Genomic DNA, 26,727 nt, shown 5'->3' on the forward strand with positions numbered 1-26,727 from the left:
TGGTTCCTTTGTGCAAAATCCCTGCTGTTACTGCCAGTCCCTCTGCTTTCCTATTAAAAACTGACCACACTGGGCATTAGAGCACAGCATGGTCAGATTTATAGCTATGCTGGGAACTCAGCCTGCCCTCCTCCAATGTCCTAACATGCCCCCCCAGCTTTTCACTGGGAAGATCAGTGTGCTGTTGCTTCTCCTCCCCCCAGCTCTTATGCAGATAAGAACAGAGGGAATGTGATCACTTATAAACAAAGGGAAAAAAAAAGGTATAATTTTTTTTATATCTATACACAAATGTTTTGCCTTTCATTTCTATCTTAAACTGAAGGGTTGTTTTACAAGGTGATCGTTTACAAATCACTTTAAAGTTGAACTGCGGGATAAGCAAATACTGCCTAAATACAAGAGGCATGTATGTTCTTACTTGAAACACTACCCCTGTGCAGGAACTCCCTGTAATATAGGCCTCCCCCCTTGTACTGGTTGACTGGTCTTGCTGTAGTTTTCTGAAGGCAGCCTAGTGGCTGGGCCTGTTGTGTCCCTCCAACAGACCAGCTCTCTGAACAGGCTACCTACAGCACAGTGAAGGTATCACTGCTAACTTACAAGGCAATGTGTGGGTTTACTCTCGGAGGCCATTTAGGAATAGAATTGCATTAACGTTTCATGCCTGGAGTTAAGCTTTATGGATTACCATAATGAATGCTGTCTGTACTGTGCTGGCAGATCTCATTAACAGTTGTAAACCAGATTTATACTGCCTGGAAGATCCAAAAGCTGGACTTCTGCATTGTTAATGAGGGGCAACCAAGCGTGTCCCTCTTTGTCAGAGGTGGGGGAAGAGAGTTTCCTCTTGGGACCTGTGTTTACATCCTAATTGCTGTGAACAATGTGCCCAGGACAACGATAGAGGCTGCTGTTTGGAAACAGAAGGCCTGTTTTGCATTGGGCTGAATAAGCAGCCCATCTATCAGGTGCAGCCCACACATACAAAAACAGGATGTATACATGAAGCCAGGACACTGCAAGCCATGCTGCTTGAAATGTGACATCTTCATAAAAAGGTAAGCGCTACTGCATATTTTTCCAAAGGCTGCAGGATCAAGCACAATTGCATAAATCATGGCCAAGTTGCAGTATTATTTTAAATGTACACTTAAAAGGAAATACTTTAATTAAACTATGCATACACTAACCAGGGCAACTAATCCACGTAAGGGATCCCCAGACATAGGATGCAATTAGACCTGGTACCAATCCTATGTCAGTGGTTACCAAAATACACTTTTAGCCAACACTCTTGGGTAAATAATGATTGGAAATGATTACCCCGGTTCAAAAGACTTGTCTATCGCCACCATTTCACCCAAGATAATCTGGTGCAAGAGGTGTCTGCAATTACTTTATCTCTGCTCTGCCTATGTATAAAACGAGAACACTGGCAGACACAGATGCTTGTGGGTGGCAATATCATACACACCAAGAACTAGAAGATGAGCTTTGCTTAACAATAACGCTAAGCTTGAGACACAACAATATACTGAACACCACTGGGTTTAAAACGAGCAATGGGAAACACATTTGTGCTGCTCATGCTGAATTGGAGATATCGGTAGCTTTGTAGTTGTAGGCTGATTTCCTGTATTTGGAATGTCCTCCCCACATCAGTTTAGAGATCTGTATTGAATTTAGTGCCATGTTACTCGCTACCAGGGAATGCATAATGAAATTCAACATGTCTGATAATAATAATAATAATATATTCTTAAAAACACAAGTAGAATTCAGTCAGGCTACTACACAAAAATATGCAGCCATCGTAATCTGATCTTGTCTCTTTGTAGACTATTACCTGAATGATCTGTGCTGCTGTCTCAGGAGTTCCTTGTCTGAGATCATGACCATTGATAGATAGCACCTTATCATTACACTTCAGCCTCCCATCCTTTGAAGCAAGTCCTCCATCTAACAAATCCAGAACAAAAACTCCAGGTTCTTCGGTCTTTCTGACCAGCTTAATTCCAAGAGGTTCAGACCGATCCCGCTTCATCAATGCAACTTGGATGACCTCCTTGCCAAGACTAGGTGGGGTACCACTCTCTGCACGCTGAGACCTCTGAGAGAAGCCTTTCTCCTGCAACACTGTGAGATACAGGACAGTAGAGGGCTGGCGGAGCAAAGCAATGGCTTGGCTGTGAGATACATTGCTAATGTTCATGCCATTGACCTGAGATATGCAGGGGATAAACATAAGAAAACATTCCATAAATATCAAGATGAAAAATATGCTTCTGACTACAAACACTCAATCAAGAACTAAAATAGATTTAAAAAAAAATAGTAATTCTGAGCTCCAGGAATTTTTTTTTCTTTAAATAACAGTTTTTATTAATCGTAACAGCAGGTAAATAGACCAGAAGGCGACACTGTAATACACAAACTTTGTTATAACGGCAGTAAAACCATTGTATAGCAAGTAACAGTAAACAGTAATACAGACCGCAGAGGGTCATTGCTGACTCCACATACAGGCTGCTAGGTGTCGAATAGAATCTGCTATGGGCCACAAGTAAACCCGGAAAAAAAAAAAAAAAAGGAAAAGAAAACAAAAAAGAGTAATTAGAAAGAAGGGGGAAATAAAGCTACAGAAAAAGGGAGAGATGGGGAGAGGTAAGGGGGGTGGGGGAGGCTCGAAGGAATTATTTTTATTGCATACGGTCAAGCTTTGCACAATGTAAGTATGCACATGTCATACCTGATGGACCACTGGGTAAGCTGTAAATCACTGAAATTGTCAGCACTCAAAGCTGCTCATGTTCTATGCGAGCAGCTGCCCCACTGAATACTGGCCACAGGAGGTTGCATGCTCAGCACAGCCACCATTCAGAGAACACATTTTCAATGAATACAAGATTTCTCTGCTTAGATGAGGTGGAGACTGTGACATCATCGCCCCTCCTCATCAAATCAGAGAATACCTTGTATTAAAAGAAAAGAAAAAACAAAGCATTCTGTAGATCATTGGTTCTCAACTCCTGCCCTCAGGACCCACTAACAGGCCAGGTTTTCGAGATAACTGAAATACATCACAAGTGATATCATTTGCTGCTCAGTGATTGCAGTATTCTAGTCTGCATCTCCCAAACTTAATACTTAAAATCTGGCCTGTTAGTGGGTCCTGAGGACAGGAGTTGAGAACCACTGCTGTAGATGGATGGCACTGCTAAGCAAGCGACCCCCTGTGATCAGTGTTCAAAGAGGCAGCCACTCACATAGAATCTGAGCATGACCCAGAAGATTGCAGCCATCACTGTAGTAGAGCCAACAACTACAGTGATTTCCAAGGAATCCACCGGTATAGGATATGTATACTTACAATGTGCCAAGCTGGACCAATGTAAAGCTGCAATAAAAATAATTCCTAGAGTTCAGATTTAAAATTACCTGATTTTTAGGATGGTCATATACTGACCAGTAAAAACAACATATGGGACCAAAATTTGTTTACTGTTTGCAAAAGTTGTGCTATGTGTGGTTCAGTATCAAGCACATTCAACTCCTTAAAAAAGATGCATGGGGTTAATTGAAAAAGACAAAGAAAAAAAAAAAAAAAAAAAAAACACAAACATACATACTCACCTCAATGCTGCAGTTGTCCCACGAACAGAGAAATCACATGACTGCTGATCACTCAGCTCTGTCTTCTCCAAGCAGAGAGTGGTGACTTGTCAGTCATCACTCTCCACTCTGCCCTCCAGCAGCCCCTGGGTGCAGCTGGCTTTGGCTCTCAGTGGCATGCTAGGAGCCAGGGCAGATCCTGACAATATGGTCGGGATCCTCCCACAGCCTGGAGTGACTCTGTATCGTCAGCTGGCTTTTTTTAGCCCGCCATCAGCCAATTCTGCATCACAGGAGAGCAAAAGTAAGTGCACTATGATCAGTACAGATGATACAGAAAAGTATGGCCAATTCTAGTTTAAATTAATTGCTATTGTAAGAAGCTGTTTATCTACATAGTGTTAATAATTCAGAAAGAAAACAGCTAGTTCCAGTAGATTATAAACCACTGAAAGATAGGAAGATGCCTTACAACTTGTCATCTATTTTTCTACGATTACCTTTATTGCTTATTTTCATTATTCAAGTTACTTTAGGGATTAAAGCTGGCCATACATTGATGGAAAATCACACTGAACCAGCCCAATTTCGATCAGTGTGTGGGTGCTCCTGCTCGATATAAGTCGTTCGTTTTGGCCAACTTCTGTTGAATGGACAAGTTGGAAAACTTTTCTCAATCAGCGGCTGCAGCACTGATCAGAATATTTTGATAGCAGCGGGTAGGGCTGTCAGAATACAATGTCCTGGCGGGAAGAGTGTTTCCACCTTGTACGTGTAAATGGAAGGATCTTCTTCAGTGTACAGCCAGCTTTACGCTTTGTCATGATTAAAATTTATGCCAAGTTGTCTGTAATACCTTCCTACAACATTGTTTAATGAACAATAAGACGTGGCACTGGTTCCAACATAAATAGTTGTCATTTACAAAACTTACAATACAGACAGAGCTGCAATTCACATTGATCGTCAACTCCATGCCAGAGGCACTCCTTTATTTATCATCGTACAGAATGATGTTCATAGACTATGTTTATATTGTTTTACATTAATCAGGAAATATACACGATTATCTTCCTGCAGAGTTAAATCTTAGAATTATCATTCATAAGCATAATATTGCCCCTAAGGCAGGCCATACTGTAATAATTTTTTTCTTTAACCAGTAGGTTGAATAAAGAAAAAAAAAAAAAAAAAAAAAAAAAAGACCCAAATGCCCCTTCTACACATTCCATATGGATGGCGAATCATTCCCACCGTCAGAATGCACTGATCAGTGTTGCTGGTCATAGGCAGTAATGATCATTTGGGAAAAATCCAACAGGCTGGTTGTAGATAAGTCGATTGGTAGATCAACTTCTCTACAACCAGGCTGCCCATACATGGATTGAAATTCAACCACGTTCTGCTGTTAACTGGCCCAGAGAGGACACAGAAGGCAAACAAAAAAACATACTCTATAAAAAAAAAAAGCCTTTGACTTTAAACTGGTTCTAAAGGCTAAAGGTTTTTTTTACCTTCATGCATTCTATGCATGAAGGTAAAAAAATAAAAATCAAATCAAATCTGTGTGCAGCTCCCTCCTCAGCCCCCCCTTATACTCACCTGAGACACAGCAGCGGGAGCCAGTGGCTCAGTCATAGCCAGTGAGAAGGGAGCGGAGGACGGTGTCAGACAGAGGTGTTTTGCGAGGGGGCGTGCATGAGTGCCCCCAGAGCAAGCAGCTTGTTGTGGGGGCACGGGCCAGGATTGCCGACGAGAGACCCAAGAAGGGGAGGATTGGGGCTGGGGCTGCTCTGTGCAAAACCATTGTACAGAGCAGGTAAGTATGACATATTTTTTTTTAACAAAAAACAAGAAGAAAAAAAGCTGATCCTTTACAAAACACTTTAAAGAGGAGCTCCAGCCCCCCCCCCCCCTCAATTAAAGGTCAGCAGCTACAAATACTGTAGCTGCTGACTTTTAATATATGAACACTTACCTGCCCAGGGATCCCGCGATGCAGGCATCGGCATCTCAAGCAAGGGAAACAGGCAGTGAAGCCTTCCGGCTTCACAGCCAGTTTCCTACTGCGCCTTGTGAATGGTCCCGCAGTCTTCTGCAACCCATGATGTGTCCCAAAAGACTGCAGGGGGAAGTACGTGGGCTAAACTTCTGACTCGTCATCGTGGCACATCAGAACTAGAGGTGGGAGGAAGTACCTGTCAAAACCAGGTGCCCGCCCCAAGGGGTGCAAACAAGCGAACTTCCCCTTTTGTGTGAAGTTCCACTTTAAATACACTTTAATTGTATTGATGAAACTGAAGTTAATAACATCTCAAAATTTAGCCTGCAATGACAAATAGGACACCAATGACAAATCTCAATACATCACTGAAGCACATTTTATATTTGCATGAATAGTGTACAGGTTTCAGGTTTCTCAACCATATAGGCCTTAAGTAACCTCAGTGTACCTGATAACTACATTGCCATTTACAATCCAATACCACCAACTTCTAAGATGCTCAATAAACTAGCCAATTGTCAGCTAGATTTGGTTTGGAACAAGTAGCGATCTCATGCACAAACCAGGCAGCCTTAAAGGCCAAGTTCACCTTTTATTTTTTTTCTAAATTCCAGCTCCTCTGTGCACCAAGACAGCATTCATGTACTTTTTTTGCAAAAATATCAAAGCTTTCCATAAAATCTACAGACATGTACCTTACTGTCCAACATACATGATTCAAAAGGTATCTATTGCTTCTGTCTTACATCCTTACAAACTTTAGGTCATGACACAGGAAAGAGTTGACCAGCTGATCTCATTAGCACACACCCTGCCTCATCCACCCTCCCACTCTCTGCATTTTTTAAAAAAAAAAAAGTGCAGCTATCAGTGATCACCCTTCTCACTAAATACAATCAGTTTGCATAGTGTATGGCCATTTTTATACAAGTACATAGGAGGGAGTGGACAGAAACACTCAGCTATCAAGCCCCGTTCACATCTCTGTATAGCGGGAACTCGCATTCCCACATGCGTTTTTTTTTTTTAGCGAGGTGGGAAGGGGGTGTTTTGGAGCATTTTAACTCATCACACATAGGGCAGCCCACCCACCTAAATGGGCTACCCTACACACAGCAATCGCACCAAAAAAGCTTCAGAAGTTTTTTTTTTTTTTTTGTTTTTTTTTTAGAGTGGATCGCGTTTTTTTTACTGCGATTTTTGGTGCAGCAGATTCCTGAAATGCAAGGAAAAGCACAGATGTGAACCAATTTCACTTTCAGGCCCCATTCACATCCAGCATAGTGGGAGTGCACATTTTGTGTCTTGTTTGTCCCATGACACGCATAGAGCAGTCTGCTGATTTAAATGGGCTGTGCTATATTTGGCTTATGGGACATGTTGGTGTTTTGTGGGTTGCGTGTTTTTTACTGTGCGTTTTGCAGCATTTGCCACTCATTTTTTCACATGGCAAAATGTGTGTTTGCTTCTGTGTTTGGTGTGCCGTTATCAATTAATGGCACTGAAAGTGCAACTAGTAATTTTAGGTGTATAAAGGTGGCCATACACTATACAATCTGTTTGTACAATCTCCTTTAGATTTACCAAATTTATATAATAGGAGGAAACGCCTATCTAGCCAATCACTCTGTATTCAATCCAGCAGGCCCTTGCACTACATAATTGATGGCAGATCTAAAGGAGTACAATCAGATTGTATAGTGTATGGCCACCTTTATACACCTAAAATTACTAGTTGCACTTTCAGTGCCATTAATTAATTGTTATCAACACACCAAATGCAGAAGCAAACACATTTTGCAATGTAAAAAAAAGAATGGCAAATGCTGCAAAACGCACAAAATATAGCACAGCCCATTTAAAGTCAGCAGGCTGCCCTATGCGTGTCACAGGAAAAACGAGACACAAAACGTTCACTCCCACTATGCTAGATGTGAATGGGGCCTGAAAGTGAAATTGGTGCGATAACACAAGAACAATGAGGCTCCATTCACATCTGTGCGTTTCCTTGCATTTCAGAAATGCAATGCACCAAAAATTGCAGTAAAAAACGCACCAAGCTCCACTCTGAAAAAAGTTCTAAAGCTTCTTTGAGGTGATTGCTGTGTGAAGGGCAGCCCATTTAGGTGGATGGGCTCCCCTATGTGTGAGGAGTGAAAATGCTCCAAAAAGACCTCTCCCCTCCTCGGAAAAAAAAAAAAAAAAAAAAAAGGAGAATGGGAATGCGAGTTCCCACTATGCAGAGATGTGAACAGAGCTTGGCAAGCTGAGTGTTTCTGTCCACTCCCTTCTATGTACTTGTATAAAGATGGCCATACACTATGTAATCTGATTGTATATTGTGTATTTATTGAGAAGGGTGATCACTGATTGATGGCATTTCATTTAAAAAATGTGCAGCTGGAAGTGGGAGGGTGGATGATGCAGGGTGTGTGCTAATGAGATCAGCTGGTCAACTCCTTCCTGTGTCATGACCTACAGTCTGTAAGGACATAAGACAGAAGCAATAGATACGTTTTGAATCATGTATGTAGGACAGTAAGGTACGAACGTGTCTGTAGATTTTATGGAAAGCATTTTTCTTTTTTTGCAAAAAAAAAAGTACATGAATGCCATATTGGTGCATAGGGGGAGCTGGAATTTAGAAAAAAAAAAACCAAAAAGGTGAACTTAACCTTTATTATGGTCGAGAGATAGGCAGCCAAATCACATGTATAGTCAGCTGCAGCACCAATTATACCTATTCACTCTAATCTGTATTCAGGCAAGCTTGGAGCAGCTAATGTCACATTCTGATCTCGGACCCTCCCCAAATTCCCTTTCGAGTCTGCAGCCTGGTGAATGTGTGACAAGTTTTAGGTCAAAGGCAAAAGACTCATTAATGACTGCAAAATATGGACAACACCGTCATGTGCACAAACTTTGCTGCTGTCTTGTAAAATATTTAACCACGATTTCCATTTCATACCCAGAGCCCAGAACATAATAATACTCATAACAAAATTATTAACTTAACCCTGTTTTTCCTTATTCGGTTATGCGCATAGCCTATCTGCATTATTATTTAGCCACAAAAACTTTTTAAACCACAGAGGCCCCAAACTTTTTTGTTCTACAAATGGCTAAGCAACTTGGTTTGGTTACATTTTGGCATTTATTGCCATTAAAAAAAAAACAAAACAAAAAAAAAAGACCTTTTCCTTTTGAACGGCAACTGTCTATAATTTTCTATAACATTTTCCATAAATACCATACGAAATCTAAACTATTCAGTAAAGAGTACAGCTGGTCATACATTATACAATTTTCTTATTTAATTTCCTATACATTTATCTTCAGCTATGTAGTGCAAGGGCCTGCCTGTTTGCATGCAAATTGAAAGTGTTTAGGTTGGACCTCCTATTGTATGGTTTTGGCAAACAAAGGAAAATTGTATAACGTACGGCAAGCCCAACTCCTCTTTTGCGGAGAGAAAAAAAAAAAAAAAAAACCATTCCCCTCTGGGTGATCTATGTGCATTACAAGGATTTTACCAAGCTTTGTTAGATTCCTACCTTTTGTTATTCTGAAGGAATAGCTGTTTGTCTGTGCCCATGTGCTAAGTGAATCTGTATGGGAGTGGTTTTTATCATCATCAATCAGCTGCTGCACTTGCAGGGCTCTAATGAGGAAAGTGGCAGGGTCTGCATCCCTTTAGATGTGATTTCCCATTGAGAGGATTTCACCAAAAAACATTTTTGTTGCAGGGGGATGTGCAAAATCTGACTTGTACCTTAGTGCAGACTTCTGGGAAAAATCAGTGAGCCAATCACACAAGCAGGACATGACATCTCTGGGGGTTGTTCTGTATACCATCTTACAGTACAGAACAACTCCAGGTTGTTATATTGCATTCAATAGAAAATGATAGAACTGCAGATTAAAAACAAAAAGGTTTTTTTTTTTATGAACATTCAATTACACACTTCTGTTGAAATTGTATACGTTATTTTTTACAATTTGCCATTTTCTTTCCCCACAAGTTATCCTGGAGTTGCCCTTTAAAATATTCTTTAATGTACCTTCAACTGACCAGCTTTCAGTCTTGTTTTTTTGGGTAATGTGTATCCCTCTTAGGCCTTGTTAGCACTCCTACACTGAAATGAAGAGGCGATCTTGGATGTACAATGTTTATGTTTCACAGATCACTTTTCCCTGCATTTAGATGTCCTTGCTTTAGATCAGGTTTAGCCATCTGCAAATGTTTAGGTCATTTGAAGTTTCTCATATGATCCTGGATGCACAGGATTCCAATTTCTCTAAAACATTGCTAAACTGCACCTAAACGCAGGTAGGTGCTCAATGAGAATAGCACCATTACAAAATCATTACTTGCATTTATATCTGTTTAAAAATGTCCTCCAAATGCAGGTTTGACACTGGCAGCGTGAATGAGACCTTTTCTTAGCAATTTTAGCATTAAAAAATTAATGAAGACCCAATCAGGGAAATTCAATCTAGCTCTAACAACAGCTTTTCATTTTTCCCATGTATTTTCACCTGTATAAATGACCATTAAAAAAGACAAAAAATAAAACAAAGGGAAAAAAAAAAGCAAAAAAAAACAAAAACAGACAAAACAGAAAATTCACAGGGGAACACAATGTAAGCGGAAGACATGCCAGTAACACACTTCCTGTCTTGGGACTGATTCACACCAGGTGCGGTGGGACTACATTTGGCAGCTTTTCTGGCGCAGTCCCACCGCAAAACATGGAAAAATGGCTCGTCTATGTACTCGGCTGGTGTTCACTGAAAAAAGTACAGCAGGCAGTCCGTCACTTTGCACCAACGGCCAATAGAACTTTATAAAGTGTGCAACTGAGTGACAAAAAAAAAAACAAAAAAAAAAAAAAAACATTGCAATGTGTCGGGATCGGTGCATCAGCACTGCAGTTGTCCTGCTGCATCGCACTGCACACCAGCCGCTGGTTGATAATGTTCACTCACTCTACTGGACACATGGAGAACAGGGTTGTTATTCTAGGCTGTTGGTTCTTGATTTAGACAACAGAAAAGCTCCCATTCTCCTCATCTTTATTATATAGGCAGAACTGGACAGGGCCAATACCAATGTATAAGAGGTCGGTACAGCACTGTGAGGTCACTACAGAACTTAGGAGCACTCTGGATCAACAGGTATATTGCGAACTTAACAGATATAACAAAATGCTTTGAAATGTATCATTAACAAACTGAAGCTGAGCAAATAAGGGAAGTTCATGGTTAGAAGTTTCACTTTAATAAAGATGCCATTTATCACTTTGTTAAATATGCTGTATACAGTTGTGTAGCTCTCTTACCTCTAGGATATGGTCTCCTGGCATAATTTTGCCATCAGTAGCAATCAAAGAGTCTTTTAATATATCCTGCACTACAATATTGCCCAAAGGAGTGTCTCTGCCCCCCACAATGCGCATGCCAAGCTCCTCTTCATTGTCATCACGATGTATCTCTATGGTGCTTGTCTCTGCTACCAGACTTGTTCTGTGAGGTTGATCTGAGAGAATGGAAAAAAACAGGTTACAATAGATACAAATGCCCCCACAATACTGCAGTAAAGTTAAAATAACAGGAAAAATACCAAAAATCCTAAATAAAAAAAAATAAAATAACTCACCATCATCGTGTTCATCAAATGCTGGATTAACTAGACCTGGCTCAGATGTTGCCAGAGCCACCACTGCAGCCAGGGATGACTCTGCCAGGACACTGGAGATACCGCTTGCTTGGCTGCGTTCATTCTCACAGGGACCCTTGCCCACACCACCTGGGTTGCTCTTCCTCTCTTTGTCTGCCTTGTATTTTCTGAAACCTGCACACCTAGAGAACAGACAAATCATTGCTGATTATTTGGGGTTGACTTTTTCCACAAAGACCATGCAGACTAAAATATTTACTATCACCACATAAACCAATTTGTGGCCTACAGGACTAAACCAAAAAACACAAGCCGCACATTAGGATTATATACTAAATTCAAGGATATGTTTCAGGCCAAAAATGTCACATTAATGAAAACACAAGTTTTTGTGGTGTAATGTCCATACACAGCACAATTAAGACAACAGATTAGGATGTCTCAATTTAACCTGGTCTGAAGAAGCGACCGCTGTATATGGAAAAAAAAAACTGCTGCTAATAATCAAACCCAACCAGACTGGCAAAACTGCATTATTTAAAAGCCCCGACACATGATTACTCTGTGTTTCAATGTATGTGGTCCTATTTCAGTTGTGTCTATATCATCCAGTTCCAATTTCAAATATTTGCTTCGGCATTAAAAATTAGTGCCAGCCACCCATATTGCAATCTGATTGTACCATAGTATATGTGTGAAGGCCAACTCAAATGGAAATTAATTGAATAATGGTTGGTGAACCTAAAGGATATAGTGTAAATACTGGGAAGATGGTCATCTTAAAATTTTAATAATATGCCATGTGTGACAACGTGTATCATTAAAAATATTACATTAAAGGTGTTATGCACATTGGGCATTTGCCCAGTTCCTCTGAATGCTCCTGGTAGGAAAAAAAGCAGCTGACAAAAAATGCACCTAAAGCTGTGTTTTGAACACGTTTAGGTGTGTATTTGGGTGTTCATTCATTCAATATTAATTTATACTGGGCGCTGGATCATATCAACACATAGCGTTAAATGCACCTAGCATTTAGGCATGCTTACAGGCACTTAGGCACATTAAGCGTTTTTTCTGCTTAACCCCTCCTGGCCCTTTAAGGGGTTTAGGATACTGGGTGGCAGAGCAGGGTTTATTGGCTGTCACAGCGGTCATATGATCGGAAAGCTCCCGATCACAAGCAGCGATCGTGAGCTCTTAGCCGCCAGGAATGCACTCTCGAAACAGCTGTATACCACCAATTCATGCAACTATGCAGCCCCCCGGCGCGAAGGTCCACCTGCCGAGAGGCCCGATATTTGCATGCAGCCGCCATCCCCTGTGATGAACGTGAAAGTGACTTTTTTTCATCCTTTAAATGTTCCTTTTCCAATATGCCTGTAAATGCCTACGTGTGCATGACCACATAGGCTAACATACAGGTGTGTTTAGAGGCTGAAAAAAACAAAAAAACAAAAAAAAAGTCAAACATCTGTAAAAGTGTCTTTTTTTACATCCCGTGTGCGCAGAAGGCCTAAAACATCAGTTTGTCTGGAGAATTTAAAGGTTTTCATATATGGCATATGTTTTTCAATGCTCATATTAAGAAAATGGGATTAGATACAATATGCAGCCTGAAAACTAAAAATAAAGGCAAATTGTTGGTGACCATTGTGCAAATATTTTCATTCTGATTAAAGAAAAAAAGCAAAACAGAATAATGTTTACTTACAGTAATCTAGCAATATTTTTTTTTCACTGGTATGACATCCGTGATCTCAAGTGTTAATACATATTAAGTCACCCTGCTTTTAAAATGATATACATTTACAATACATATATATAGGCTTTGCTGTTTCCAGGTCAATGGTTCGGAGTTCAACAACAATCATCACAGAGAGTACAACGCGATTCTATGAATCAGTGTAATATTTACAGAGCAGTCCCTGGGTCTGGACTATGAAATCATTAATCAAGGACATGTAGGAATTTAAGGGCACGTTGCACAATCCTCCTGCTAGGACCACATACCACCTACAAAGAGAACTCCAAGTAAATCCATAAATGTAAATGTTTGGAAAGTTAGAGCCCTAATTTTGTCTGCATGCTTCAATCTATACAGAAGGCATGGCTGGAAATGGCAAGTTCTTTTTTTGGTCTGCATAGGGACATGCAATGCAGGGTGGCACCTGAGCAGGAAGAAGAAGAAAAAAAAAAAAAAAGTGTTGTTAAGTTCCTCGACTGAGAACAGAGGTATACGAATGTTTGTTCTACAATGTTTTACCCCCTTCATGACCAGAGCAGTGCTACTTTAACTGGTAATTGCGCAGTCATGCAACACTGTACCCAAATGATATGTTTATCCTCTTCACACAAACAGAGCTTTCTTTTGGTGGTATTTGAGCAACACTGGGCTTTTTGTTTTTTGCATTATAAACAAAAACAAAGACTGAAAATTTTGAAAAAAAGCGTATATTAATTGGTTTGTATGAAAGTTATAGCATCTACAAACTATGGTATATATACACTGGAATTTGTATAATTTTTTTTTTTCCATACTAGTAATGGTGGTGAATGATCTGTCACACATTCCGGCATTGGACTGGTGCTCTGTCTATCAAAGGAGCCGGTCCAGGAGGCGGGACTGTGTGTGACTACGAGCGTCCGGCAATTCAAATCCAAGCTGTCACAGCCAGCGATCCCCGCTCTGCGATGATGCGACCAGCTCTCCTCTTCCTCTCTGACCCCATGGCCGATCACTGGGAGAATGACTTCTGTTCAACCCGCCTGCCCCCTTCTCCGAGGCAGCCCCACACTCACCCTCAAGGTTTTTCTACTCACTAAATGAGAGCAAGCAAGTGGAAATTTTGAGGGCTAGACAACCCATTTTCCAATGCCTCCAGCAGAACGTATCAGTTTACACGGATGAGACAAACTAACACTGACAGGGGTGATTAAAATAATCAGCTTTTATTTCTTCATGCAAAACCTTTAGGCCCCATTCACATTTCATATAGCGGGAACTCTCATTCACACTCACGATTTTGTGTGGGCAATTTTCACATGATTCACTTTAATGAGCTGCCCTATGCCCGTTTGTCACCCAAAAGAAGCTCCTACTCCTGTTTGGGCAACAAGCCTCACGCGATTTTTAAAGTAGTATTTTTCCTCAATTGCAGCGCAATCATGGGACAATTGTGGCAAAATCGCACCGCATTTGGGGGGCCATTTAGGACTTTGCACTGATTGCAAAGCCATTTGGAATCACAGACAGAATCGCAGAAGGAAAAGGAAAAAAAGCACTGTTTGTTGTAACTGATCAAAAAGTTTGAGCTGGAACTTGGCATCAATTTGGTAGTGTATCTAAATCTGCTAATACATTTCCCACCCCCTCTCCCCAGTCAGACCATGCTGTTCCCTGCTGTGCCTCCTGTGCTCATTCCCCCAGGGTTGTGTCCCACTAATACACGAGGTATATTACTGGCCAGATCACCAGGTGAAAACAGAGGGGAAAAGCCAAAGAAAAGAAAACAAATGCAGCCACCACATCTAATGACTGGCAAGCTGCAATTTAATACATTTTTAGTTTTGGGTTTAATGCCGCTTTACTTATATACGTACATGAAAGCAGCTATAAAGGTGGTATCACACTGGTCCTCTGTCTGTCATTGTCTCAGGCAGGATCTCTCCAGTAACAGACGACTCTGCAGCCTTTAATAACATAAAAACACACACAATACTTGCTGTAGCCAGAGACAGTGGCTAGTCTGCTTGAAAGCAGTGTTTTTTTAATCGAGAAGGAGCTACTGTACTTTTTTTATTTTTTTTTTTAACTCAAAATAATAATAATGTGATGCAATTATTCTTCAATTTACCCTACGGACTCAATTGTGAACATTTATGATTAGTTAACTTCTTTTCCTGCTAACAGAATCAAGTGTTAACATGTCAAACTGCCACAGGCTTTGTGCATACGGCAGAGGATATTATACTGTACAGACTCACACCACTTGTGAGAGTTTATTCGTTTGGGATTTATGTACTAGATAATAAAGTCCTGGTTTTATGTTCTATTGACAGTATTTTCTGTTTGAAATCCATCTGACGTCATAAAGGGTGTATAATCTATACAATCCCTGCTCTACAAAGTAGTTTTGTGTTTAGGTATCATTTATGTGTTTAGATATGTACATTATTAATTTCTAAATTATTTACTATATCAACATTAATCAGACTAGTAACGTTTGACAGTCTTAGCACAGATTGGGAAAAAACTATATAGAACACCCTAGGTGGGTGCACAGCCACACATAACAGGGAATAAGTAAAATGCCTGCTGTCATGGTCAGAAGTAATGCATTTACATGAAGCAGAGTGTAACCAGGAGAAGTATAACCACAATTCACAGAGAAGATATTTATCAATGTTTTCATATTCAAGATCTCATACAAAAAGCAGAGACTAAACCAGAGAGGTGCACTGTATAATGCCTACATTTATAAAGGAGGGATGCTGGTGAGGTCATACAAGCATACACAGCAAACGCAGTGGCCGACACAGACAAGCCCTGCAAATTTACGCTTGTGAGACCAAGGATGTTGTGCAAGCTTAGCAGCTGCAGCAACCTGCATTGACAAGGCAGGCATATACACATCTGGAGGGATACCAGGGCTGCCATGTTTGCAATAGCACCGACAGCAGAGGATGGAGGGGCACCAGGTGAGTAAATGCTGCAGGGTCGGAACCAGGGGGGTGCTGGGGGGTGGGCTGCACCCCCCAGATTTCAATTACACCCCCACCCCCCTCCAAAGCACATACATAGGTTACATTTGCATCAGCAGTTGGGGTCGGAGTGAATTGAAGCGGCAGTTCCCCCTGCTGCCGGCCCTGTTCACTATAATGATAGGTCGCTGGCGGCCACACCTATTTGCAGACCTGCACAGCCAGCGATTACCTGTGGCGATTGCTGCTGGACAAACCTTGTGTGCACCCAGCAGCGATCACTGCAGGTAACCAATGGCTCTGCAGAGAGCCGTGAACGGGTGCAGCTGCTGGTGACCGCTGAGAGCCACAGGAGGAACTGCTCATCAACTATGAACTAGTTTTATGTTGCCCTCTTTTACTTTTACAATAAAAAAATGACAAAAAAATGAAGTTTTATTACTCAGATAGGTACATTATGAATATCAGTGATTGTTCACTTTTGATCTGCTCGACTTTTTCTGCTCATCTGCCATCCTTATTGTTAGTGTATTTTATGTGTGACCCAAGACAATTCCTTCTTCCAACGTGGCCCAGGAAGGGCAAAAGTTTGGTCACCCCTGGTTTAGGCTAGGCTCACACTAGTGTGGAAGAGAAACAGGAACACTATTCTTATTGCTTTCCTCCAAATGCACATTTGAAAAGAGCAACAAGATTATTCTTTAGCTGGCTCAAGTGGCTATACAAGTCTCATATGTCAAAGTGCTGGTCATCATAAATGGGCCTCATGCACACAGGCATTAAAAAAAGCTGCATTTACAGCATATGGTTTTATGCCTTTAAATGCAGTTATTTTGTCAGCCTATGTGGCCATGCACATCAAGTATTTTAAGAGTAGTGTTTAGAGGCATACATTTTTTTTTTTTTTTTTTTTAAAGGAGCTGCATTCAGGGAAAAGCTGATGAACATAATTTACAAGGCATGTGTGTCTAAATGGCATTTAGAGTGAGTTTACGCTCAACACTATATGCCTGAAAATGCACATAATTACATGCCAAAACAAGTATTTTTTTACGTAGATTTTTCCTGGAAGAAAGATCCAGCTTAGGTAGGAGTAATTTTTTGTGCCCGTGTGCAAAAGGCCTTAAAGTCTGCACCACTAAATTACAGCAACAGTATAATATTTCAAAAGAAAGCACTATCGTTTTAACTTTAAAACAGTCCTAACACCAGTTTTTTTGTTTCTTTAAATAGTTAATTTAGGCCAAACTGGCCCAAATGAACTATTTTCCTTAACAACTGCTGCAGCTGCTCTCAGTGCTACAGCTACATCAGCTACATACAGTATACAGGAAAAAAGGCACAGACAGGGCGCTGGAGTTAGTAGAAGGAGTATCACCATTCATTAAAACATAGCACACTTACATGTTAAAACCACTTAGTCCAGCCAGGGATAATCATTATACTAGGAAACATCAGAACAGAACAGGGCTGATCATGCAGCAGCGTACGTGACAACGCTAATAGAAACCCAAAAAGAACGGTCAGACCAGCAGCATTTACAGCCACAAGTAGCAATGGCTAGCTGTCAGATTAGCAGGGTGATGTTGGATGTGGGTGGGCCTGCTATACGCATCAGGGGCCCTGTCCTCGGAGTTGCAGGGTTTATTGGATTTTTTTCTGTTCCCGCCATTCGCCACGGGACGGTTTCATACATGGACTTATGGTTAACTCTCATACTGTAAGAAGCGCTGTGTAAGTGTAATAGCAGCTGCACCACAAATTCATTGTTGGCTGGTGTCCCCTTATCACTTTGTAGATCACTTTGTTTTTTTAGGGCTGTGTAAGTGGTGCACACTGTGTGCCTTGTTGTACAGTATACAGCACTGTTTTCTGGCAGCGGTACGGGGAATCCCTGTCCTGTTCCCAGAACGAAATTGAGTTGAGCAAAGCGCTGCTCAGCCATTCACAGGAAGCCTTGTATTTTATCAATAAATACAAGGCTTCCTCTGATTGGCTGAGGTGGGAATCGCAACATCTGACTCCCTCTCTACCTCAGCCAGTTATAAAAATACATGGCTTCCTGTGAATGGCTGAGCAGTGCTCAGACCAACTTGATTTTATTCCAGCAGCAGACAGGAAGTTCCCCTATCACCACCGGAACACAATGCCTGTGACGCCAGTTAGAGGGTGGCTACATATGTTCTCCATGGTCCCACTGTATGTAGGAACATAGCCACCCTTCTCTTGCTCACTCTTGTGATGTACTAGGGACTATGGGATTTGTACTGTGTTTAGAGCAGAGCACATAACCACAACTAATGAGCACTGCTCGCTCCGAACAAACAGGAGAGAAGGAAAAAAGGAGAGATTTTTAGGAGTTCACAGAGGACAATACAAGGTGGCAGAAAAACTGTAAGGAATGATCTAATGAAAAACATATTACAGGGCCAGCAAGTAGTGGTTGTGTATGGATTATTTTTGGAGAATAAGGATATTGTTTAGTGTCACTTTAACATTGTCTAGTATGAGATGATGTCATCATTGTGCAGAAGGAAGCATATCCTCTGTTTCTTCCCCAGTGATCAAACTGTCACATTGTAGCTTTGTAGCAAGACATTGTAAAAGGATGCAGCAGGGGGCCTATCTAGTTCCGATATTTGTGAAGTCAGCCCAAGAACAGCACAGGCACTAAAATGTATACCATCTCCTAGCTAGCATCTCAGTTCAAGAAGATTGTGATGCTGTATGATGCCTGAACAAAGGTGGCACTGTCTTTTTTATTAGGGGGGTATAGTGATCAAACCCGCAGGCTAAGCATAAAAGAACAGATTCCTCCACCCACACTTTACAGAGTAGCTCTATGAATCTTCCTCTGTGGCTACTGTGTTTTGACAGCTGGTCTCACCGGCTTTGAAAATATCTAAACAGTGGCTGCATCCGATTGGATGCAGCCAATTTTAAGCTGACAAATTTCCAACCGGCTACTTTAAATTTTTAGTTGAGGGATGTTGGGAAAGAGGAGGCCACCCACTAAGCAAATTCACGCAGCACATGGACAGCTTAAAAGGGGTAGTTAAGGCCGATTAAAAATAAAAATCTTCTCCCTGCAAGGCAAAGTCATAATGTGCTAGTATGCATTGTATGAAAAACTTACCCCAAAATAAAGCCCCCCGGTGGCATGATGTCACCTCTGACAGGGCTTCCATCTTGCCCTGATCTTCCTTTCAGGTTCTCGGGCTGCGGCTGTTTGAATGGCTGAGCCGCAATGATGCCACTCTCAGCATGCACAAGGGAGCCACGACTGCGGAATAGCACTCTGATGGGACAGCATACTCAGTATGCTGTCCTCTCAGAGCGCAGTCCGCATGCGCCGGTGACATCACCAGCTCCAGAGAAAGAGGATATCTCCTAAATGGCGCATGTTTAGGAGAGATTCTTTGTACTTACAGGTAAGCTTCATTAGAAGTTTACCTGTAGGCACAATTTTTTTTTTAAATAGTTTACTACCACTTTAAAGGGCTTATTTACACATGCTTTCCCTCCAAAGAGCAAATAGGGCAGCACAGTGGTGTAGTGGATAGCACTTTCGCCTAGCAGTAAGAAGGGTCGCTGGTTCGAATCCCAACCAAGACACATGCTTTCCCTCCAAAGAGCAAATAGGGCAGCACAGTGGTGTAGTGGATAGCACTTTCGCCTAGCAGTAAGAAGGGTCGCTGGTTCGAATCCCAACCAAGACACTGTCTGGACACTGCCTGGAGTTTGCATGTTCTCCCTGTGCCTGCGTGGGTTTCCTCCGGGTACTCCGGTTTCCTCCCACGCTCCAAAGACATGCTGGTAGGTTAATTGGGTCCTGTCTAAATTGTCCCTAGTATGTATGAATGTGAGTTAGGGACCTTAGATTGTAAGCTCCTTGAGGGTAGAGACTGATGTGAGTGCACATTGTATATGTAAAGCGCTGCGTAAATTGACGGCGCTATATAAGTACCTGAAATAAATAAAATAAATAAACTGCTTTTCAGAAAGCATTTCACAGGCAGTGAGAAGGCAACCTAACACCTGTTTAAACCTCCTCTATTATGCCACAACCGTGGAATTGCACACAGTTATTGTGCACTGCCTTTAAGTTGAATGGGTCACAACAGGGGCAGTCATTTTTGCTGCACTACAATAAAAAGCATCACAGTCACGGCATGTGGCTACCGTCCACTACCTTTGCAGCTTAAGGGGAAGAAGCTGGCGGCTCAACTGCATGTTTTTACCACGCCTTAACTGCAAGTGTAAACTTAAAATGAAGGTAAACTCCACTTTTGTACCTACAAGTAAGCCTATAATAAAGCTTACCTGTAGGTACAGTGAATATCTACTAAACTTGCAGTTTAGGAGACATTCACAAGCGATGCTGCCGGTGAGGTCACTGGCTCTTGCGAGTTGAAGAAAGGGCATACCCGTCCCGTTCCTTCAGAGCTCTGTGCCGGAGCCGAGGTCTCATGCGCGGGAGTGACGTCCCTGCTGCTCTGGCCATTTACACAGCCAGAGCTTGCGAACCCAGAAAGAAGACCGGGTGAAGATGGCAGCGCCGGGTATCTGTGACAGCGCTACACTGCAGGGGTCTGCTTTACAGGCAAGTCTGTCATAATGTGCTAATATGCAGAGCATATACTAGTACATTATGAATTAATCTGGCAGGGTTTGTTTCAGTGGTGGTTTACTACCGCTTTAAGTCTTAGGCTCATCCCAACCACCTCAAAAAATGATACATAAAGCTTCAAACAGAAATGGATTGTGAGGGCTGTAAAATCCACAGCTCCATGTACAGGCCACACAATACAATCCCAAGGGTCTCATGAGGTACAGATTTGTGTGATGCCCATGACTAATATCTGCTAATATTTATATATGGTATATATTGTTTTTAACAAAAAAGGTCCAATTATTGATAGGCATACACGCGTTTCAGTAGCAATAAAGGCAGCTTTTACATGTATAACATTTTCCAGTGACATGCTCTGTGATGTTTACCTGTTGCGTAGGTGGGGCTCCAGCTCACAGCGCTGCATGACCTGTTTGCATTCTTGTAGCAATGGACAGATGACACTCAACTTATCCAACAGGTTTCTCACCAGAAGGCTGGACTTGTGACAATCCTGAAAACATAACTTCTTGCGGTCCATAGGACAAAAGTCCTTCTGATGTAGAAAGTTTTTCAGGCACTTGTAGCAGTACGTGTGACCACAAGGTGTGTCCATTGGTTGCAGCAGCGGCTGCAGACAGATGTGACAGACCAGCTCATCGTCCACCTCGTCCTGGAAGTTGTAGATATGATTTTCGGTTCTTAAGTGAGGCTGCCCACAGTCTGGACACAGCTCGAGCGTTGCAGGGGTCCCTTCTGTTGGTGCCAAGTCAGCCATTGTCCCCTTATATTTTCAGCAAGTTATGATCTGCCAGGATTACAGACAAGGTGGCCACAGCATGACTTTCTAAATAGAAAAAGAAAAAAAAAAATACTCTCAAAACAAGAACTATTTTTGTCTCTGTTCTGAAAATAGTTTGTCATGTTCCAACTCTCTGCCATTAAAGTTACATCATCATTATTATTATTATACAGCTGTTCATTAAATGAACAGGGCTGTCACCAGCACAGGCTGGTATTATCGGGACATTAGGGAATAGCTGTATGGTATAATTATAATTATAAAAAGAAAGGAGGTGTGGCCCTGCAAAGATAAAGTCAAGTATCTAAATGCACAATTCAAAATAAGAGACAACTAAATAATAGACAACTTACGTGCATAAACACAACATTTTCTGCATACAGCAAAGTAATACTGCCAGCTAAGCAAATGGTTAACAAAAACAAAATCTAAATCTGTAAAAACAGGAAAGTCTTCTAGCAGTATCAGGCAGTCTAGTAGTGTACACATGACAGCGAAGTGACATGAAGTATGGGCCGTAACAACTCCCAGAAATGCCAGGTCCTACCTGTCCCTCTGTGCCTCCCTCTCCGAGTCCCTGGAAGGAAGTCAAACATTAATCCAGGTACTGAAAACGAATCCACAGGCTGGTCCTGCATTGAAAGCAGCACTTTAACACACTTGATCCCACTTCCCTGCTCTTCTGCACATCTTGCTGCATTATTACCATTAAGTGTGAAGCAGTACACTGCATTGCTCTGGTATTTCTGCAACAGCACACAGTGGGAGGTAACAAACTGTAAATCACAGAGAAGTCTGCATTATGCTAGATACCTGCATGTTCCCAGGGCTCTCCCATTAGGTCTCCCAGCACGGTGCTCTGATAGGCTACCTGTATAGGGCAAGCCGTGACATAGCCCTATAGACCCAGGACACTGACCACAGGATGATCAGACAAGTCAGCAATGTATTCTACTTCTTGTGCCTGCAGCAAAGAAATGCAATGCTATAGGATTTTTTGAAGAGCAAAAACAAACAGAGGAAACAGCAGTAGGTGTGTCCTAACTTAAAACCCTTTCACTGCCAGCTGGCATGGTTTGCAAAGCAGACCCATGTGACGAGGCAGTGACTCACATACAGCACGCAGGAAGTTCGAACCTGCCTTGTGAAAATAGACTTGTACAATGATTCACTGGTAAAAGTAAAAGGAGATCTTGTTTTTTTTTTTATTGCCATAATGCAAACAGCCTTTTAACTGAACACTATAACCCAGATTTGTCAGTGACCTGCCAAATTTCTGTTTCAATGTATTTATTGGTTTTTATCAGTGTAAAAGATCCAGCGCAAGCATAAAAATCATCCACGCAGGGGCTAAAGATTCCATAAAATATTACAAACATAGCAACCATCGAAAAAACAGACCTGCCAAATGTCAATCAGTGTAAAGGCAGCTTAATGTAACGTTTTTAGTTCAATCTGATTTTAATGAAAAAAAAATACAAAAAGAAAGGTCAATACAAAATAAAAAAAAAGAAGCAAAAGTCTGCTTTGATAATAAAAATAGGAAAAAATTCAAAATCTCCTATATGCAAATTCAAGATCAAATAATCAAAAATCAAAAGAAGTACAGGTGATTATACTGAAATCACGGTCTCATGACTAGAAACAAAATAAAAAGCCAGATGAAAAAGAGAAAGGACATAAAGGAGCAAGGAAAGAATGTACTCCAACAAGCCTATCGGGGGGGGTGACAGCAGAACCACCCGCTGCCCAAGCAAGGAACTCCGAGTAGTGGAACATGGACCATGTGGTCCATGTGAGAGAAAACTGTTCTTCCAGTTCAGCTTCCTAAGCCAGATCTCTTATACGGTCCACCTCAATCGCCCAGTCCCCCAAGGAAGGCATAGTCATCAGTCTTCAGTGGCAAGGAATAACTACCCTAGCCGCAGCCAGGAAGTGTCGCAGGATGTCTTTTACAGATTTGAAGGATCCAGGAAGCATAGACAAGAGGACCACCTCAGGCGAGGGTTGGATAGACGTCACCATCGGGCTTACAGTACAGGTCAAACATTTGTTGTCAAAATCTCCTTACAGGAGGGCATAATGTAACAATTTTTAATACAATGTATGCAGAGATGTGTGTTAAAAAAAACAAAACAAAAAACACCCCACACCTCTGCATACATTGTATTAAAAGCCATTACATTAAGCTGGCTTTACACCAGGGGTAGGCAACCCCCAGCACTGGTGACGCAAGCGGTACTCAAAGCTTCTTTTGCCGGTGTCTTGTCGAGAAAGGTCCCCCGTCGGATAGTGTCTGCCCTGTACTGCGCAGGCGCAGCGTCGTACGAAGGACAAAGGAAACGCCGAAAGTCTCCGAACATGAACAGCTGTTCATGAGCTGTACACGGCGCCTGCGCAATTAACACTACAATGTGCCACACGCTCCCGATGCTCGTACAACTCTGCAAGGGGCAGGTGTAGGGGCAGATGCATATAGAAGTGGCCGCATGATGGCCACAGCTCATACGACGGGGGTGGTTTTCTCAAAGGGGCAGATGTACTATTGAGAAGCATGTAAACTACACCATTGCAGTTTTACAATGATGGGCAGAGCTCATAACGGCTGGTAGTTCAATGTTGATAAGCGGGTTACAAAGATCCGCCCCTTTGAGAAATACACCCCCATCGTATGAGCTCTGGTCATCTTCTGTATGCATCCGCCCCTACACCCCCCCTTGCAGAGTTGCACGAGCTACAGGCATCATTCAGATATCAGCTTTTTTTAGCCGGCGATTCCCTACACCATAAGAACGATCATAGCGGCTGTTCCACTGCTTGATCGTTCTTATGGGAGGCGAGAGGGGACGTCCTCCCCCCTTCCCGCCGCCCTCCGGTGCTTCTACCGACTCACCGTTACGATCGAAGCCAGGATCGTTTTTTTTTTTTTTTTTTTATTTCGGGCTTCCCAGCCTAGAGGTGATATGTGGGGGTCTTATTGACCCCATATCTCACTGTAAAGAGGACCTGTCATGCCATATTCCTATTACAAGGGATGTTTACATTCCTTGTAATAGGAATAAAAGTGATCAAAAATTTTTTTTTTGGAAAAAAGTGTCAAACTAAAATAAATAAAAGTAAAATGAACAATAAAAATAACATTTTTTTTTAAAGCGCCCCTGTCCGTGTGCTCGCATGCAGAAGCGAATGCACACGTAAGTCCTGCCCACATATGAAAACGGTGTTCAAACCACACATGTGAGGTATTGGTGCGAACGTTAGAGCGAGAGCAATAATTTTGGCCCTAGACCTCCTCTGTAACTCAAAACATTTAACCAGTAAAAATTTTTAAAGCGTCGCCTATGGGGATTTTTAAGTAGCGAAGTTTGGCGCAATTCCACGAGCGTGTGCAATTTTGAAGTGTGACATGTTAGGTATCTATTTACGTGGCGTAACTTCATCTTTCACATTATGCAAAAATATTGGGCCAACTTTACTGTTTTGTTTTTTTTTTTTAAAGCACAAAACTTTTTTTTCCCCAAAAAAAAGCGTTCAAAAAATTGCTGCGCAAATACCGTGCGAGATAAAAAGTTGCAACAACCGCCATTGTATTCTCTAGGGTCTTTGCTAAAAAAAAAAAAAAAAAAGAAAAAACACATATATAATGTTTTGGGGTTCTATGTAATTTTCTAGCAAATAAATGATGATTTTTACATGTAGGAGAGAAATGTCAGAATTGGCCTGGGTGCTCCAGAACGCCTGGAGGTGCTCTCCTGCATGTTGGGCCTCAAAATTTGGCCACGCTGTATAAAAGTCTCACACATGTGGTATCACCATACTCGGGAGTAATAGCAGAATGTGTTTTGGGGTGTAATTTTTGGTTTGCATTTGCTGTGTGTGAGAAATAACCTGCTAATATGCCAATTTTGTGAAAAAAAAAAATATCTGGATTTTGCAAAGAATTGTGGGAAAAAATGACAACTTCAAAAAACTCATCATGCATCTTTCTAAATACCTTGGAAGGTCTTCTTTCCAAAATGGGGTCATTTGGGGGGTATTTGTACTTTTCTGGCATGTTAGGGTCTCAAGAATATAGATAGGCCGTCAGTAATTCAGATGTGATCAATTTTCAGATATTGTCACCATAGCTTTTGGACTCTATAACTTTCACAAAGACCAAATAATATACACCAATCTATTTTTACCAAAGATATGGAGCAGTATAAATTGTGGCCAAAATTTACGAAGTAAAATTACTAAAATTAAATACCACCAAATTAAAGCTCTAATTGTGTGAAAAAAAGGACAAAAATTTCTTATGGGTACAGTGTTGCATGACTGAGTAATTGTCATTCAAAATGTGAGAGCACTGAAAGCTGAAAATTGGTCTGGTTAGGAAGGGGGTTTAAGTGCCCAGTTGTCAAGTGGTTAAGCCAGAGGCAGTATTCAGCGAAATTAAAATCACACCCAACTTTTTCTCAGCTGTGGGGGCCCAACTTATGATCCTGCACACAGGCCCACTGATTTCTGAAATTACCCCTGACCTGAGCTCATTGAGCATTCATTCAAGATGCTTGTATGTGACATCACATACAAGCACGTGGGCTGGATGCAAGAGGTGGATCAGCAGAATGACTGTGCCAGGACAGGTAGATGTGTCTCATCTCTGTTTTCTTTCACCATCACGCATATCATAGATGAGAAGAGGGTACAGCAGTGGAGCAGATGAGCAGGAGGGTACAATGGTGGGGAAAAATGAGCAGAAGGGGTTCAGAGATGGGTCAGAAGAGCAGGAGGGTACAGCGGTGCGGCAGATGTGCAGGGAGGAACAGTGGTGGAAGAGATGAGAAGGGGCTTCAGCAGTGGGACAGAAGAAGAGCAGGGGGGGGGTTCAGTGTTGGTCCAGATGAGAAGGGGGATTCAGTGTTGGTCCAGATGAGAAGGGGGATTTAGTGTTGGTCCAGAAGAGAAGGGGGATTCAGTGTTGGTCCAGAAGAGAAGGGGGATTCAGTGTTGGTCCAGAAGAGAAGGGGGATTCAGTGTTGGTCCAGAAGAGAAGGGGGATTCAGTGTTGGTCCAGAAGAGAAGGGGGATTCAGTGTTGGTCCAGAAGAGAAGGGGGATTCAGTGTTGGTCCAGAAGAGAAGGGGGATTCAGTGTTGGTCCAGAAGAGAAGGGGGATTCAGTGTTGGTCCAGAAGAGAAGGGGGATTCAGTGTTGGTCCAGAAGAGAAGGGGGATTCAGTGTTGGTCCAGAAAAGCAGGGGGGTTAGAGCAGTGGGGCAGATGTGAAAGAAGGTGTATTGGTGGGAGACAGATGGGACCGAAGAGCAGC

General features: G+C 41.9%; 1 protein-coding gene across 7 annotated transcripts in view; it reads right to left on the minus strand.

Moving 5' to 3' along the window:
• Positions 1-26,727, minus strand: part of LOC141108165 (ligand of Numb protein X 2-like) — a 106,741-nt gene that overhangs the window by 24,822 nt on the left and 55,192 nt on the right. For 5 of the 7 annotated variants that reach the window (XM_073599477.1, XM_073599480.1, XM_073599478.1 and 2 more), the window contains 4 exons: positions 21,003-21,460; positions 11,280-11,482; positions 10,963-11,159; positions 1,850-2,224 (listed from right to left, as the gene is read on the minus strand). In XM_073599477.1, the coding sequence (XP_073455578.1) occupies positions 1,850-2,224; positions 10,963-11,159; positions 11,280-11,482; positions 21,003-21,391 (1,164 nt within the window). In that variant the 5' untranslated portion in view covers positions 21,392-21,460. Of the gene's footprint in view, positions 1-1,849; positions 2,225-10,962; positions 11,160-11,279; positions 11,483-21,002; positions 21,461-21,962; positions 22,201-22,228; positions 22,422-26,727 lie in introns of those variants that run through there. The other 2 variants (XM_073599481.1, XM_073599479.1) reach the window with 2 other exon arrangements.

This window comes from Aquarana catesbeiana, linkage group LG09, assembly GCF_042186555.1.
Source record: "Aquarana catesbeiana isolate 2022-GZ linkage group LG09, ASM4218655v1, whole genome shotgun sequence".
Taxonomy (NCBI): Eukaryota; Metazoa; Chordata; class Amphibia; order Anura; family Ranidae; genus Aquarana; species Aquarana catesbeiana.